We start from the raw sequence: 15,130 nt of genomic DNA on the forward strand, positions 1-15,130 counted from the left end.
GTCCGTGGCCTTGTCCTCTACCACGTTCCCTCACGACCCCCTCTCAGAAGGGGTGCTTGTCCCCTGCCATTCCTTTGACCAACACGTCTTCCTCGCCCTCCTCCCACCACTGCTTGACCTCTATTGTGACCTGGATCACCTGCCGGCTCCATGTTACAGTACGTATCGCTATGTTGTTGCAAGTGGATCCCAATCAATTCTTTATATACTCGTTCCACAATATGAACTCATCAGTAACGAGTTGGCAGAATTGGACAAGCATCCATACAGTGCAGTACTGTCAATACTGTAAATAGTCTGAAAAGATGGTACATGGGACCATAGAAACGGTGTCTGATAAAGAATGATGATGAAATATTACATCCATAAATAATGTAGTCTAATTGGTTCATGCTCCACGCTAATTGGTAACAATGAATCTCATTATCTTGAAACTTTCATGATCTAAACATGGCATATTGTTTGTCTGTTTCCATACAACTATGCATTAAGAGTAATGCAACAGTTACTTATCATTTTGAGCAGTTGTATCAATTGATAGTTGGATAATTGTAATGAAATGAATAGACACTCATCTGAAATGTAATGTGTGAATTGCCTTTTGAAAGAGTAGTACTTTGATGTTAAGTTGTGTCATATTGAACAGGTGATTTTTGTTAAATGAACAAATGATCTTAGTTTTATGTGTATTGTATCCAAGCAATTGAAAAAAAGTGTTAGAGTTTTGAAAAATTTGCATTTTGATCATTGGTTGTGAGTTTTGTGTCTAGAGTTTTGAAAAATTACGTCAAGGTTCTGAAATTAGTGCCAAAGTGATTGTAAAAAACTGTATTATATCTCTCTGTCTGGAGTACACAGTATTATTATCTCTCTGTCTGGAGTATACGACCCTGCCTTACACAGGAAGCGGCACAGGTCCTAATCCAGGCACTTGTCATCTCCCGTCTGGACTACTGCAACTCGCTGTTGGCTGGCCTCCCTGCCTGTGCCATTAAACCCCTACAACTCATCCAGAATGCCGCAGCCCGTCTGGTGTTCAACCTTCCCAAGTTCTCTCACGTCACCCCCCTCCTCCGCACACTCCACTGGCTTCCAGTTGAAGCTCGCATCCGCTACAAGACCATGGTGCTTGCCTATGGAGCAGTGAGGGGAACGGCACCTCTGTACCTTCGGGCTCTGATCAGTCCCTACACCCAAACGAGGGCATTGCGTTCATCCACCTCTGGCCTGCTGGCTCCCCTTCCTCTGCGGAAGCATAGTTCCCGCTCAGCCCAGTCAAAACTGTTCGCTGCTCTGGCACCCCAATGGTGGAACAAGCTCCCTCACGACGCCAGGACAGCGGAGTCACTCACCACCTTCCGGAGGCATTTGAAACCCCACCTCTTTAAGGAATACCTGGGATAGGATAAAGTAATCCTTCTACCCCCCCCCCAAAATTGTAAAGTGGTTATCCCACTGGCTATAGGGTGAACGCACCAATTGGTGAGTCGCTCTGGATAAGAGCGTCTGCTAAATGACGTAAATGTGCCCTTGAGCAAGGCACTTAACCCTAATTGCTCCTGTAAGTCGCTCTGGATAAGAGCGTCTGCTAAATGACTAAAATGTAAATGTAAATGTATTATTATCTCTCTGTCTGGAGTATACAGTATTATTATCTCTCTGTCTGGAGTATACAGTATTGTCATCTCTCTCTGTCTGGAGTATACAGTAGTATTATCTCTCTGTCTGGAGTATACAGTATTATCATCTCTCTCTGTCTGGATTATACAGTATTATTATCTCTCTGTCTGGAGTATACAGTATTATCATCTCTCTCTGTCTGGAGTATACAGTATTATTATCTCTCTGTCTGGAGTATACAGTATTGTCATCTCTCTCTGTCTGGAGTATACAGTATTATCATCTCTCTCTGTCTGGAGTATACAGTATTATCATCTCTCTCTGTCTGGAGTATACAGTATTATCATCTCTCTCTGTCTGGAGTATACAGTATTATCATCTCTCTCTGTCTGGAGTATACAGTATTATTATCTCTCTGTCTGGAGTATACAGTATTGTCATCTCTCTCTGTCTGGAGTATACAGTATTATCATCTCTCTCTGTCTGGAGTATACAGTATTATCATCTCTCTCTGTCTGGAGTATACAGTATTATCATCTCTCACTGTCTGGAGTATACAGTATTATCATCTCTCTCTGTCTGGAGTATACAGTATTATCATCTCTCTCTGTCTGGAGTATACAGTATTATCATCTCTCTCTGTCTGGAATATACAGTATTATAATCTCTCTGTCTTGAGTATACAGTATTATCATCTCTCTCTCTCTCTCTCTCTCTCTCTCTCTCTCTCTCTCTCTCTCTCTCTCTCTCTCTCTCCCTCTCTCCCTCTCTCCCTCTCTCCCTCTCTCCCTCCCTCCCTCCCTCCCTCTCAGGTCAGTTCTATGCCCCTGATAGAGAGAAGGAGTATGTGTTGGGGCTGAGTTCAGACCAAGAGAACAACATCCTGGTCACTGGAGACACAGCAGGGTGTGTTCAGGTCTGGGACATCTCTCAGTACGCACTCAACATCACACAGGAGGTGAGGGTTTGTGTGTGTGAGTGTGTGTGTGTGTGTGTATGTGTATGTGTATGTGAGTTTGTGAGAGAGAGTCTTTGAGTACAGTATATGCTAATGTAGGATACATCTCTGTACTCATCTCTGTTTTATGTGTTTTACACTGAACTCTATCTTCACGTTTCACCTCCCCAGCCCTCCTCCAGCCGCCCTCCTCTCCTGCAGTCCTGGAGGGCCCATGAGGGGGCGATAGTGAGTGTTGAGGTTCTGGTGTACACAGAGAGACTCTTCTTCCTCTCTGGCTCTGTGGATGGGACCACCAGAATGTGGACGGTTGAGGGAGGGGAGGGAGGGCATGTAGGTTCCTTTGGACAGGAACCACAGTGGAGCCTCACTGACCCAGCCACTCACCACACCTCCAGGTACTGAAGTCATCTTTACTGTCCCTTTTCTGTCAGTAATCCAGAAGTGGTCCACTTGGATCAACATCACAAAGTTCTAAACATCTACTGTTTTATGGGACTTTTCCTAACTTCTTTTTGTTGTCCTCATGTAACTTCTAGGCCTACCGCAGTCTTTCTCAATCTACTCCTTTGTAGTCTTTTATGTATAACCCTAAAATGGCTCCCATTATAGATCTAAAGCTACCACAGAATTAAGCAGTCTGGCCTGGCGTGTCGCTGTGGGCTGGAGAGTATTTCTGTAAGAACGGGGTGTATTTCTAGGCACTGGGAAAAACACACAAAATGAGAGATTTGCATCAAATGAATTATGTTGAACTGTTGAAGAGGATTTGTAGGACGCATAGAAGAGGGCTAGGCTGAACTGTAAAGACTCGATGTATACATGGTGTGTCTGTGTCTGTGTGTGTGTGTCTGTGTTTGTCTGTGTCTGTGTGTGTCTGTGTCTGTGTGTCTGTGTCTGTGTGTCTGTGTCTGTGTCTGTGTGTGTCTGTCTGTGTGTGTGTGTGTGTGTGTGTGTGTGTGTGTGTGTGTGTGTGTGTGTGTGTGTGTGTGTCTGTGTGTGTCTGTGTGTTACCCTTACACAGACACACACACACTCACACACACTAATCAATATGTTCTCTGAGGGCATGATAACTACCATCTTTGAGAACAGATCACACTCACAGACCTGATGTGTGTGACAGTGTGTGTGGAACTGGTTTTAGTGGACATGAGGTCACTGTGGTACAAACCTAGTAAACAATGTGTAAACCACAAAAACATGTCATTAGATGTTTACTGGCCAATTAATCTCCCTGAAAACATAGGTTTTCAAAAAATAGATCATTATCCAAATGTTCTCAACAAAGTCTCTCTACAAAGTGATTTACATCAATGATAAGTAAAGGTCAGATATCTCTGTTTTCTATACAGAGACCAACAAAATCACCTGGCTATTTTCTATACAGAGACCAGCTAAATGACAAGGATGTTTTCTATACAGACACCAACAACATTACCTGGCTGTTTTCTATACAGGGACCAGCTAAATGACAAGGCAGTTTTCTATACAGAGACCAGCTAAACAACCTGGCTGTATTCTATACAGAGACCAGCTAAATGACAAGGCTGTTTTCTATACAGAGACCAACTAAATGACCTGGCTGTTTTCTATACAGACACCAGCTAAATGACCTGGCTGTTTTCTATACAGAGACCAACTAAACAACCTGGCTGTTCTCTATACAGAACCAGCTAAACGGCTGCTTTCCATACTTAGACCAACTAAACGACCTGGCTGTTCTCTATACAGAACCAGCTAAACGGCTGCTTTCCATACTTAGACCAACTAAACGACCTGGCTGTTTTCTATACAGAGACCAGCTAAACACCCTGGCTGTTTTCTATACAGAGACCAACTAAACGACCTGGCTGTTCTCTATACAGAACCAGCTAAACGGCTGCTTTCCATACTTAGACCAACTAAACGACCTGGCTGTTTTCTATACAAAGACCAACTAAACGACCTGGCTGTTTTCTATACAGAACCAGGTAAATGGCTGTTTTCTATGCAGAGACCAGCTAAATGACCTGGCTGTTTTCTATACAGAGACCAACTAAATGACCTGGCTGTTTTCTATACAGAACCAGGTAAACGGCTGTTTTCTATGCAGAGACCAGCTAAATGACCTGGCTGTTTTCTATACAGAGATCAACTAAACGACATGGCTGTTTTCTATACAGAACCAGGTAAACGGCTGTTTTCTATACAGAGACCAACTAAACGACCTGGCTGTTTTCTATACAGAGACCAGCTAAACGCCCTGGCTGTTTTTTATACATAGACCAACTAAATTACCTGACTGTTTTCTATTCTGAGACCAACTAAATGACCTAGCTGTTTTCTATACAGATACCAGCTAAACGAGCTGGCTGTTTTCTATACAGAGACCAGCTAAACGCCCTGGCTGTTTTCTATACAGAGACCAACTAAACGACCTGGCTGTTCTCTACACAGAACCAGCTAAATGGCTGCTTTCCATACATAGACCAACTAAACGACCTGGCTGTTTTCTATATAGAGACCTACTAAATGGCCAGGCTGTTTTCTATACAGAGACCAACTAAACGACCTGCCTGTTTTCTATACAAAGATCAACTAAACGACCTGGCTGTTTTCTATACAGAACCAGGTAAACGGCTGTTTTCTATACAGAGACCAACTAAACGACCTGGCTGTTTTCTATACAGAGACCAGCTAAACGCCCTGGCTGTTTTCTATACAGAGACCAACTAAACAACCTGGCTGTTCTCTATACTGAACCAGCTAAACGGCTGCTTTCCATACTTAGACCAACTAAACGACCTGGCTGTTTTCTATACAGAGACCAGCTAAACGACCTGGCTGTTTTTTATACAGAGACCAACTAAATGGCCTGGCTGTTTTCTATACAGAACCAGGTAAACGGCTGTTTTCTATGCAAAGACCAGCTAAATGACCTGTCTGTTTTATATACAGAGACCAACTAAATGGCCTGGCTGTTTTCTATACAGAGACCAGCTAAATGACCTGGCTGTTTTCTATACAGAGACCAACTAAATGACAATTCTGTTTTCTATACAGAGACCAACTAAATGACCTGGCTGTTTTCTATACAGAGACAAAATAAATGACCTATAGGCTGTTTTCTATACAGAGACCAACTAAATGGCCTGGCTGTTTTCTATACAGAACCAGGTAAACGGCTGTTTTCTATGCAAAGACCAGCTAAATGACCTGTCTGTTTTCTATACAGAGACCAACTAAATGGCCTGGCTGTTTTCTATACAGAGACCAACTAAATGACCTATATGCTGTTTTCTATACAGAGACCAACTAAATGACCTGGCTGTTTTCTATACAGAGACCAGCTAAATGACCTGGCTGTTTTCTATACAGAGACCAACTAAATGACCTGGCAGTTTTCTATACAGAGACCAACTAAATGACCTGGCTGTTTTCTATACACCGACCAACTAAATGGCCTGGCTGTTTTCTATACAGAGACCAACTAAACGATCTGGCTGTTTTCTATACATAGACCAACTAAATTACCTGACTGTTTTCTATTCTGAGACCAACCCTAAATGACCTGGCTGTTTTCTATACAGATACCAGCTAAACGAGCTGGCTGTTTTCTATACAGAGACCAGCTAAACGCCCTGGCTGTTCTCTACACAGAACCAGCTAAATGGCTGCTTTCCATACATAGACCAACTAAACGACCTGGCTGTTTTCTATATAGAGACCTACTAAATGGCCTGGCTGTTTTCTATACAGAGACCAACTAAACGACCTGGCTGTTCTCTACACAGAACCAGCTAAATGGCTTCTTTCCATACATAGACCAACTAAACGACCTGGCTGTTTTCTATATAGAGACCTACTAAATGGCCTGGCTGTTTTCTATACAGAGACCAACTAAACGACCTGCCTGTTCTCTATACAGAACCAGGTAAACGGCTGTTTTCTATGCAGAGACCAGCTAAATGACCTGGCTGTTTTATATACAGAGACTAACTAAATGACCTGGCTGTTTTCTATACAGAGACCAACTAAATGACCTGGCTGTTTTCTATACAGAGACCAGCTAAATTACCTGGCTGTTTTCTATACAGAGACCAACTAAATGACCTGGCTGTTTTCTATACAGAGACCAACTAAATACCTGGCTGTTTTCTATACAGAGACAAGCTAAATGACCTGGCTGTTTTCTATACAGAGACCAGCTAAATGATCTGGCTGTTTTCTATACATAGACCAACTAAATGACCTGGCTGTTTTCTATACACCGACCAACTAATTGGCCTGGCTGTTTTCTGTACAGATACCAGCTAAACGACCTGTCTGTTTTCTATACACAGACCAACTAAATTACCTGACTGTTTTCTATTCTGAGACCAACTAAATGACCTGGCTGTTTTCTATACAGAGACCAGCTAAACAACCTGGCTGTTCCCTATTCTGAACCAGCTAAACGGCTGCTTTCCATACTTAGACCAACTAAACGACCTGGCTGTTTTCTGTACAGAGACCAGCTAAACGACCTGGCTGTTTTTAATACAGAGACCAACTAAATGGCCTGGCTGTTTTCTACACAAAGACCAACTAAACGACCTGGCTGTTTTCTATACAGAACCAGGTATATGGCTGTTTTCTATGCAGAGACCAGCTAAATGACCTGGCTGTTTTATATACAGAGACTAACTAAACGACCTGGCTGTTTTCTATACAGAGACCAACTAAATGACCTGGCTGTTTTCTATACAGAGACCAACTAAATGGCCTGGCTGTTTTCTATACAGAGACCAGCTAAATGACTTGGCTGTTTTCTATACAGAGACCAACTAAATGGCCTGGCTGTTTTCTATACAGAGACCAGCTAAATGACTTGGCTGCTTTCCATACTTAGACCAACTAAATGACCTGGCTGTTGTCTATACAGAGACCAGCTAAACGCCCTGGCTGTTTTCTATACAAAGATCAACTAAACGACCTGGCTGTTTTCTATACAGAACCAGGTAAACGGCTGTTTTCTATACAGAGACCAACTAAACGACCTGGCTGTTTTCTATACAGAGACCAGCTAAACGCCCTGGCTGTTTTTTATACAGAGATCATCTAAATGGCCTGGCTGTTTTCTATACAGAGACCAACTAAACGACCTGGCTGTTTTCTATACAGAACCAGGTAAACGGCTGATTTCTATGCAGAGACCAGCTAAATGACCTGGCTGTTTTCTATACAGAGACCAACTAAACGACCAGAATGTTTTCTATACAGAGACCAACTAAACGACCTGGCTGTTTTCTATACAGAACCAGGTAAACGGCTGTTTTTTTCTATGCAGAGACCAGTTAAACGAGCTGGCTGTTTTCTATACGGAGACCAGCTAAATGACCTGGCTGTTTTCTATACAAAGACCATGTAAATGACCTGGCTGTTTTCTATACAGAGACCAGCTAAATGATCTGGCTGTTTTCTATACATAGACCAACTAAATGACCTGGCTGTTTTCTATACACCGACCAACTAAACGGCCTGGCTGTTTTCTATACAGAGACCAACTAAATGACCTAGTTGTTTTCTATACAGAGACCAACTAAATGACCTAGTTGTTTTCTATACAGAGACCAGCTAAATGACCTGGCTGATGGGGAGAAGGAAGAAAGGGAGGAGAAGAGTGAGAGTGAAAGTGACCAATCACAGAGCAGCGAGGTCACAGGTCAAAAATCTGCTATTTTCAGCGGGGGTCATGGTTCACCAGCGCAATGTCTTTATGAAGGTAACTATTAGCAACAAACAGGTGTGCTCACACACACAGGCCCACACGCATGGACACAAACACACACACACATACAAACATAAATACAACAAAAACCTGCACACACAGTGGCCCTACGACAGGAGTCCTACACACTGGCCCTACGACAGGAGTCCTACACACAGTGGCCCTACGACAGGAGTCTGACACACAGTGGCCCTACGACAGGAGTCTGACACACAGTGGCCCTACGACAGGAGTCTGACACACAGTGGCCCTACGACAGGAGTCTGACACACAGTGGCCCTACAACAGGAGTCTGACACACAGTGGCCCTACGACAGGAGTCTGACACACAGTGGCCCTACGACAGGAGTCTGACACACAGTGGCCCTACGACAGGAGTCTGACACACATTGGCCCTATGACAGGAGTCTGACACACAGTGGCCCTATGACAGGAGTCTGACACACAGTGGCCCTATGACAGGAGTCTGACACACAGTGGCCCTACGACAGGAGTCCTAGATACAGTGGCCCTACGACAAGAGTCTGACACACATTACATATTTACATTTTAGTCATTTAGCAGACGCTCTTATCCAGAGCGACTTACAGTTAGCGCATACATTATTTTATCGAACCCACAACCCTGGCGTTGCAAACGCCATGCTCTACCAACTGAGCTACATCCCCATGTAGTCAATTTTAACAGAAGGCATGGTGCAATATCAAACTCTGGTTAAGGCTGTGCTCATATCCAGTGGACTGACACGCCAACGCTAGCCTGGTCCCAGATCTGTTGGTGCTGTAAAACAAACTCCAAATGATCGTGGTCATGCAAGACAAACAGACCTGGGGTCAGGCTACATCAACGCTATCTTCATGTATTATGCATGTAGGACTCTTTGAGTGTTGATGATATTGTGCATCGTGTGGGAGAGATGAGGGTCCTCCAGTCCAGAGTCTTTCTTAGTAAATCATCTTACTCACATGGATGGACAGATAGATGGTGATTGAAGTGCCTGTCTCAATTGTCTAAAAACCAGTTCCCTCCTCCTCCTTTGATCTATGTGAAAGAAGTGACCAGGTGAAAGCCATCCTAATGATGATCTTCCATGTAGTTGTGTAGGGCCTGGTTAAACACAGCCAAGAAGAAGTCTGCATCGTCCCTGGTGATACACATAGGGGGCTTGATCCGGAACGTCTGTCCATACACTCCTCCCTTCCCGATCAGAACACCCATGTCTTTGGTGTCTTCGAAGATCTCGCTCATGGCTGCTGGTGGAAGAGGTTTGCGGCTCGCCTTATCTTTCACCATCTCCACTCCGATCTGCAGTCCTTTCCCTCTGACATCCCCAATGATCTCATACTTGTCCCTCATCTTGGCCAGCTCTGTCAGCAGATAGGTCCCCACGTCATGGCTGATCTGCTGCGTGCCGTCCTCCTCCATGGTATCCAGAACAGATGAGGCGATGGCACAAGCCACAGGATTACCACCGAACGTGTTGAAGTGAACGCCCTTGCCAAATGAAGCGGCGATCTCCACTGGCAGAGAGTTCCAGCTGGCAGGCAGACGATGGAATAACTTTCTGAGTGATAGAGTGAGGGCTTTGCAATAGGCTCTTTGTTGCGATTTTTGTGGGAAAGGGAAAAAATGCAGTTATTAACCGGTTCCCATGTTTTTAAAAATAACGGTTCTTTTCCGGAAAAGTATAGATCACTTTCGGTTTGGGCTCTGTTCCTCAAATAATTTTGTTGTTTTCGGTTCTGTTCCTTGAACCGTTCCAACCCTTGATACAGGCCACGGACTGAAAAGTGGATGAATCCAGAACCACAAGGAAAATCACTACCACATTACAATAGTGATTATTTCTACACTCTGTGAGACCTGTTGAAAGCTGAGACTGACCTCCAAGGGTTAGCTGGTTATGTTTCCTCACGCCTCAACACACGCACTAGCACAGACACACAGTGGCCCTATGACAGGAGTCTGACACACAGTGGCCCTACAACAGGAATCTGACACCCAGTGGCCCTACGACAGGAGTCTGACACACGGTGGCCCTACGACAGGAGTCAGACACACAGTGGCCCTACGACAGGAGTCTGACACACAGTGGCCCTATGACAGGAGTCTGACACACGGTGGCCCTACGACAGGAATCCTACACACAGTGGCCCTACGACAGGAGTCTGACACACAGTGGCCCTATGACAGGAGTCTGACTCACAGTGGCCCTATGACAGGAGTCCTAGATACAGTGGCCCTACGACAAGAGTCTGACACACAGTGGCCCTATGACAGGAGTCTGACACACAGTGGCCCTACAACAGGAATCTGACACACAGTGGCCCTACAACAGGAATCTGACACACAGTGGCCCTACAACAGGAGTCTGACACACAGTGGCCCTACGACAGGAGTCTGACACACAGTGGCCCTATGACAGGAGTCTGACTCACAGTGGCACTATGACAGGAGTCCTAGACACAGTGGCCCTACAACAGGAGTCCTAGATACAGTGGCCCTACGACAGGAGTCTGACACACAGTGGCCCTATGACAGGAGTCCTAGACACAGTGGCCCTACGACAGGAGTCCTAGATACAGTGGTCCTACGACAAGAGTCTGACACACAGTGGCCCTATGACAGGAGTCTGACACACAGTGGCCCTATGACAGGAGTCTGACACACAGTGGCCCTACAACAGGAATCTGACACACAGTGGCCCTACGACAGGAGTCGGACACACAGTGGCAGTGTGAGCAGGACCAGGTAGGGCAGTGTGAGCAGGACCAGCAGTGTCATTTGACTTAACAAACGAGGATCGGATGTCGTCAACCTTCTTTTCAAAATGGTTGACGAAGTCATCCACAGAGAGAGAAGAGGGGGGAGGGGGAGGAGGATTCAGCAGGGAGGAGAAGGTGGCAAAGAGCTTCCTAGGGTTAGAGGCAGATGCTTGGAATTTAGAGTGGTAGAAAGTGGCTTTATCAGCAGAAACAGATGAAGAAAATGTAGAGAGGAGTGAGTGAAAAGATGCCAGGTCCGCAGGGAGTCTAGTTTTCCTCCATTTCCGCTCGGCTGCCCAGAGCCCTGTTCTGTGAGCTCGCAATGAGTCATCAAGCCACGGAGCAGGAGGGGAGGACCGAGCTGGCCGGGAGGATAGGGGACATAGAGAGTCAAAGGATGCAGAAAGGGAGGAGAGGAGGGTTGAGGAGGCAGAATCAGGAGATTGGAGGGAGAAGGATTGAGCAGAGGGAAGAGATGATAGGATGGAAGAGGAGAGAGTAGCGGGAGAGAGAGATTGAAGGTTGCGACGGCGCATTACCATCTGAGTAGGGGCAGAGTGAGTAGTGTTGGAGGAGAGCGAGAGAGAAAAGGATACAAAGTAGTGGTCGGAGACATGGAGGGGAGTTGCAGTGAGATTAGTAAAAGAACAGCATCTAGTAAAGATGAGGTCAAGCGTATTGCCTGCCTTGTGAGTAGGGGGGGACGGTGAGAGGGTGAGGTCAAAAGAGGAGAGGAGTGGAAAGAAGGAGGCAGAGAGAAATGAGTCAAAGGTAGACGTAGGGAGGTTGAAGTCACCCAGAACTGTGAGGGGTGAGCCATCCTCAGGAAAGGAACTTATCAAGGCGTCAAGCTCATTGATGAACTCTCCAAGGGAACCTGGAGGGCGATAAATGACAAGGATGTTAAGCTTGAATGGGCTAGTGACTGTGACAGCATGGAATTCAAATGAGGAGATAGACAGATGGGTCAGGGGAAAAAGAGAGAATGTCCACTTGGGAGAGATGAGGATTCCTGTGCCACCACCCCGCTGACCAGATGCTCTCGGGGTATGCGAGAACACATGGTCAGACGAGGAGAGAGCAGTAGGAGTAGCAGTGTTTTCAGTGGTAATCCATGTTTCCGTCAGTGCCAAGAAGTCGAGGGACTGGAGGGTAGCATAGGCTGAGATGAACTCTGCCTTGTTGGCAGCAGAACGGCAGTTCCAGAGGCTGCCTGAGACCTGGAACTCCACATGGGTGGTGCGTGCAGGGACCACCAGGTTAGAGAGGCAGCAGCCACGCGGTGTGAGGCGTTTGTATAGCCTGTGCGGAGAGGAGAGAACAGAGATAGACAGAGGCATAGTTGACAGGCTACAGAAAATGGCTACAATAATGCAAAGGAGATCGGAATGAAATGAACTAAACATCTGGGAAAGGCGAGAGCGGGGCCTCCCTCACTTACGTTTCACTGAAACACCCAAATATGACTCTCCCAACTTCCACCTCAGAAACTATAATTGTTGTAAACTACAGCAGTTCAATGTTTTCTAGGAATATACTAACTTAGTTTATTCAGCTAGCTAACTTGGTACAGTATTCTTCCGTGAAAATCGTCCAGGGCACCTAGTCATATGACGCCACAGCCAACTAGCATGCCGGACTCCAACAACACGGTTTAGCACCAATACTCGGCCACAACAAACCACCAGTGTGTCAACACGCCAAGCAGATAATTCGTGTCCATGTCTAACGTTGTGGGTTAGTCCCGACAGCTTGAGCGAGTCCGTCGTCAAGTTATTCAGCCAGTTAGTTAGCTAGAATTGTTAGCATACTAGCTAGCCATTGCTTTCAGACAACGAAGAAACCCCTCCTCCCACGGCAAGAACACACAGAGAGAGCCAAGCTAACGTTAACTAGTCACCCATGTCCCGAATTCCCTTGAATGACTCTGGCTACCAGTATGTAAAAACAAAACACAAATGTAGGTTATAACTTACCCCTAGCAGCTACTGTTAGCTAGCCAAGTGCAAAGCTAGCCACTGAATTGACTCAGCCAGTTCGCGTCTGTTCGCTAGGTCGTTCCAGCTATTGTTTAGTAGCCATCCAGGTAGCAACAAGCTAGCTAAATTTCAAGCACAGTAGCCACTTACTACCTAACGTTAACGCTTCAGACAATGAGGTTAGAAAAACAGCTGAATGGTAGGCATTATTGTATGTAATTATTGTAGGCAGCTAGCTGGCGTAATTACAGGTACTCTCAGGCGTGAAACAACTATCCACAGTTGCTAATAGTTACCCTTAGCTACCCGCTAGCTAGTCCAGGTAGTGGGTTAGCTAGCTTCGTGCTTCACCGGGCTCAGCCGAATACAATACTAACCTACAATAATTACATACAACAACCCACGATAACTACCTACAATACCTAACTACAATCTAAATACATAGTTTAAGCTTTACTCGACAAAGCCCAAACTATGTATATAAGCCATATAAGCCATATAAGCCATATAAGCCCGCCAGAGAGAGACACAACCTCACCCGACGACGACAACGAAGACGGCCCTACAACGACGACTCAGAGTGGCCCTACGACAGGAATCTGACACACAGTGGCCCTACTACAGGAATCTGACACACAGTGGCCCTACGACAGGAGTCTGACTCACAGTGGCCCTACGACAGGAGTCTGACACACAGTGGCCCTACGACAGGAGTCTGACTCACAGTGGCCCTACGACAGGAATCTGACACACAGTGGCCCTACGACAGGAGTCTGACTCACAGTGGCCCTACGACAGGAGTCTGACACACAGTGGCCCTACGACAGGAGTCTGACACACAGTGGCCCTACATTTTACATTTTTACATTTTACATTTACATTTTAGTCATTTAGCAGACGCTCTTATCCAGAGCGACTTACAGTTAGTGAGTGCATACATTATTTTTATTTTTTTCATACTGGCCCCCCGTGGGAATCGAACCCACAACCCTGGCGTTGCAAACGCCATGTTCTACCAACTGAGCTACATCCCTGCCGGACATTCCCTCCCCTACCCTGGACGACGCTGGGCCAATTGTGCGCCGCCCCATGGGTCCCTACAACAGGAGTCGGACACACAGTGCCCCTACAACAGGAGTCTGACACACAGTGGCCCTACGACAGGAGTCTGACACACAGTGGCCCTACGACAGGAGTCTGACACACAGTGGCCCTACGACAGGAGTCTGACACACAGTGGCCCTACGACAGGAGTCTGACACACAGTGGCCCTACGACAGGAGTCTGACACACAGTGGCCCTATGACAGGAGTCTGACACACAGTGGCCCTACGACAGGAGTCTGACACACAGTGGCCCTATGACAGGAGTCTGACACACAGTGGCCCTACGACAGGAGTCTGACACCCAGTGGCCCTACGACAGGAGTCTGACACACAGTGGCCCTATGACAGGAGTCTGACACACAGTGGCCCTACGACAGGAGTCTGACACACAGTGGCCCTATGACAGGAGTCTGACACACAGTGGCCCTACGACAGGAATCTGACACACAGTGGCCCTACGACAGGAATCTGACACACAGTGGCAGTGTTGAGGAAGGTGAAAGGTCACTGTAAAGCCAGACAGGTCATAGCCAGACCCAATAAAACCTGACACTATAATTCAATTTAACTGCGTTATAAAAGGACTCTGGACATTCTTGACATTCTAGAACAGTAGAATTGGAGCAGTAGGTTAGTAGGTTTGGCAAACGTCCTAGTCTGGACTCAGAGGCTAGAATTAAAGTGCAGAACTGAGCAGGTTCCTCTCCCAGTCTGCCTATGTCCTTGTCCCTGTCAAAATAATTGATTAGCTGTACTCCCCTTTCAAGCCGCACCCACACACACACACAAACACACACACACGCACACGCACCCACACACGCACCCACACACGCACAGAGGTATAAACACACATTAAGCAGTTTCCTCCCTGCAGGGCCTGTAGAGGAAGCCCCAACACCAGAGAACCAGACAGGGCCTGTAGAGGAAGTCCCAACACCAGAGAACCAGAC

At 46.2% G+C, this 15,130-nt stretch overlaps 1 protein-coding gene across 1 annotated transcript in view; it reads left to right on the top strand.

The window, feature by feature from the left end:
* Positions 1 to 15,130, top strand: part of LOC311128673 (cilia- and flagella-associated protein 337-like) — a gene marked incomplete at its 5' end in the record, with an annotated part of 37,433 nt that overhangs the window by 12,951 nt on the left and 9,352 nt on the right. Inside the window, 3 exons of the mRNA XM_084160872.1 lie at positions 2,433 to 2,578; positions 2,750 to 2,976; positions 8,170 to 8,324. Of these exons, the coding sequence (XP_084016998.1) occupies positions 2,433 to 2,578; positions 2,750 to 2,976; positions 8,170 to 8,324 (528 nt within the window). The remainder of the gene's footprint in view (positions 1 to 2,432; positions 2,579 to 2,749; positions 2,977 to 8,169; positions 8,325 to 15,130) is intronic.

This window comes from Coregonus lavaretus (genome assembly GCF_964263955.1).
Source record: "Coregonus lavaretus genome assembly, chromosome: 1".
Lineage (NCBI taxonomy): Eukaryota > Metazoa > Chordata > Actinopteri > Salmoniformes > Salmonidae > Coregonus > Coregonus lavaretus.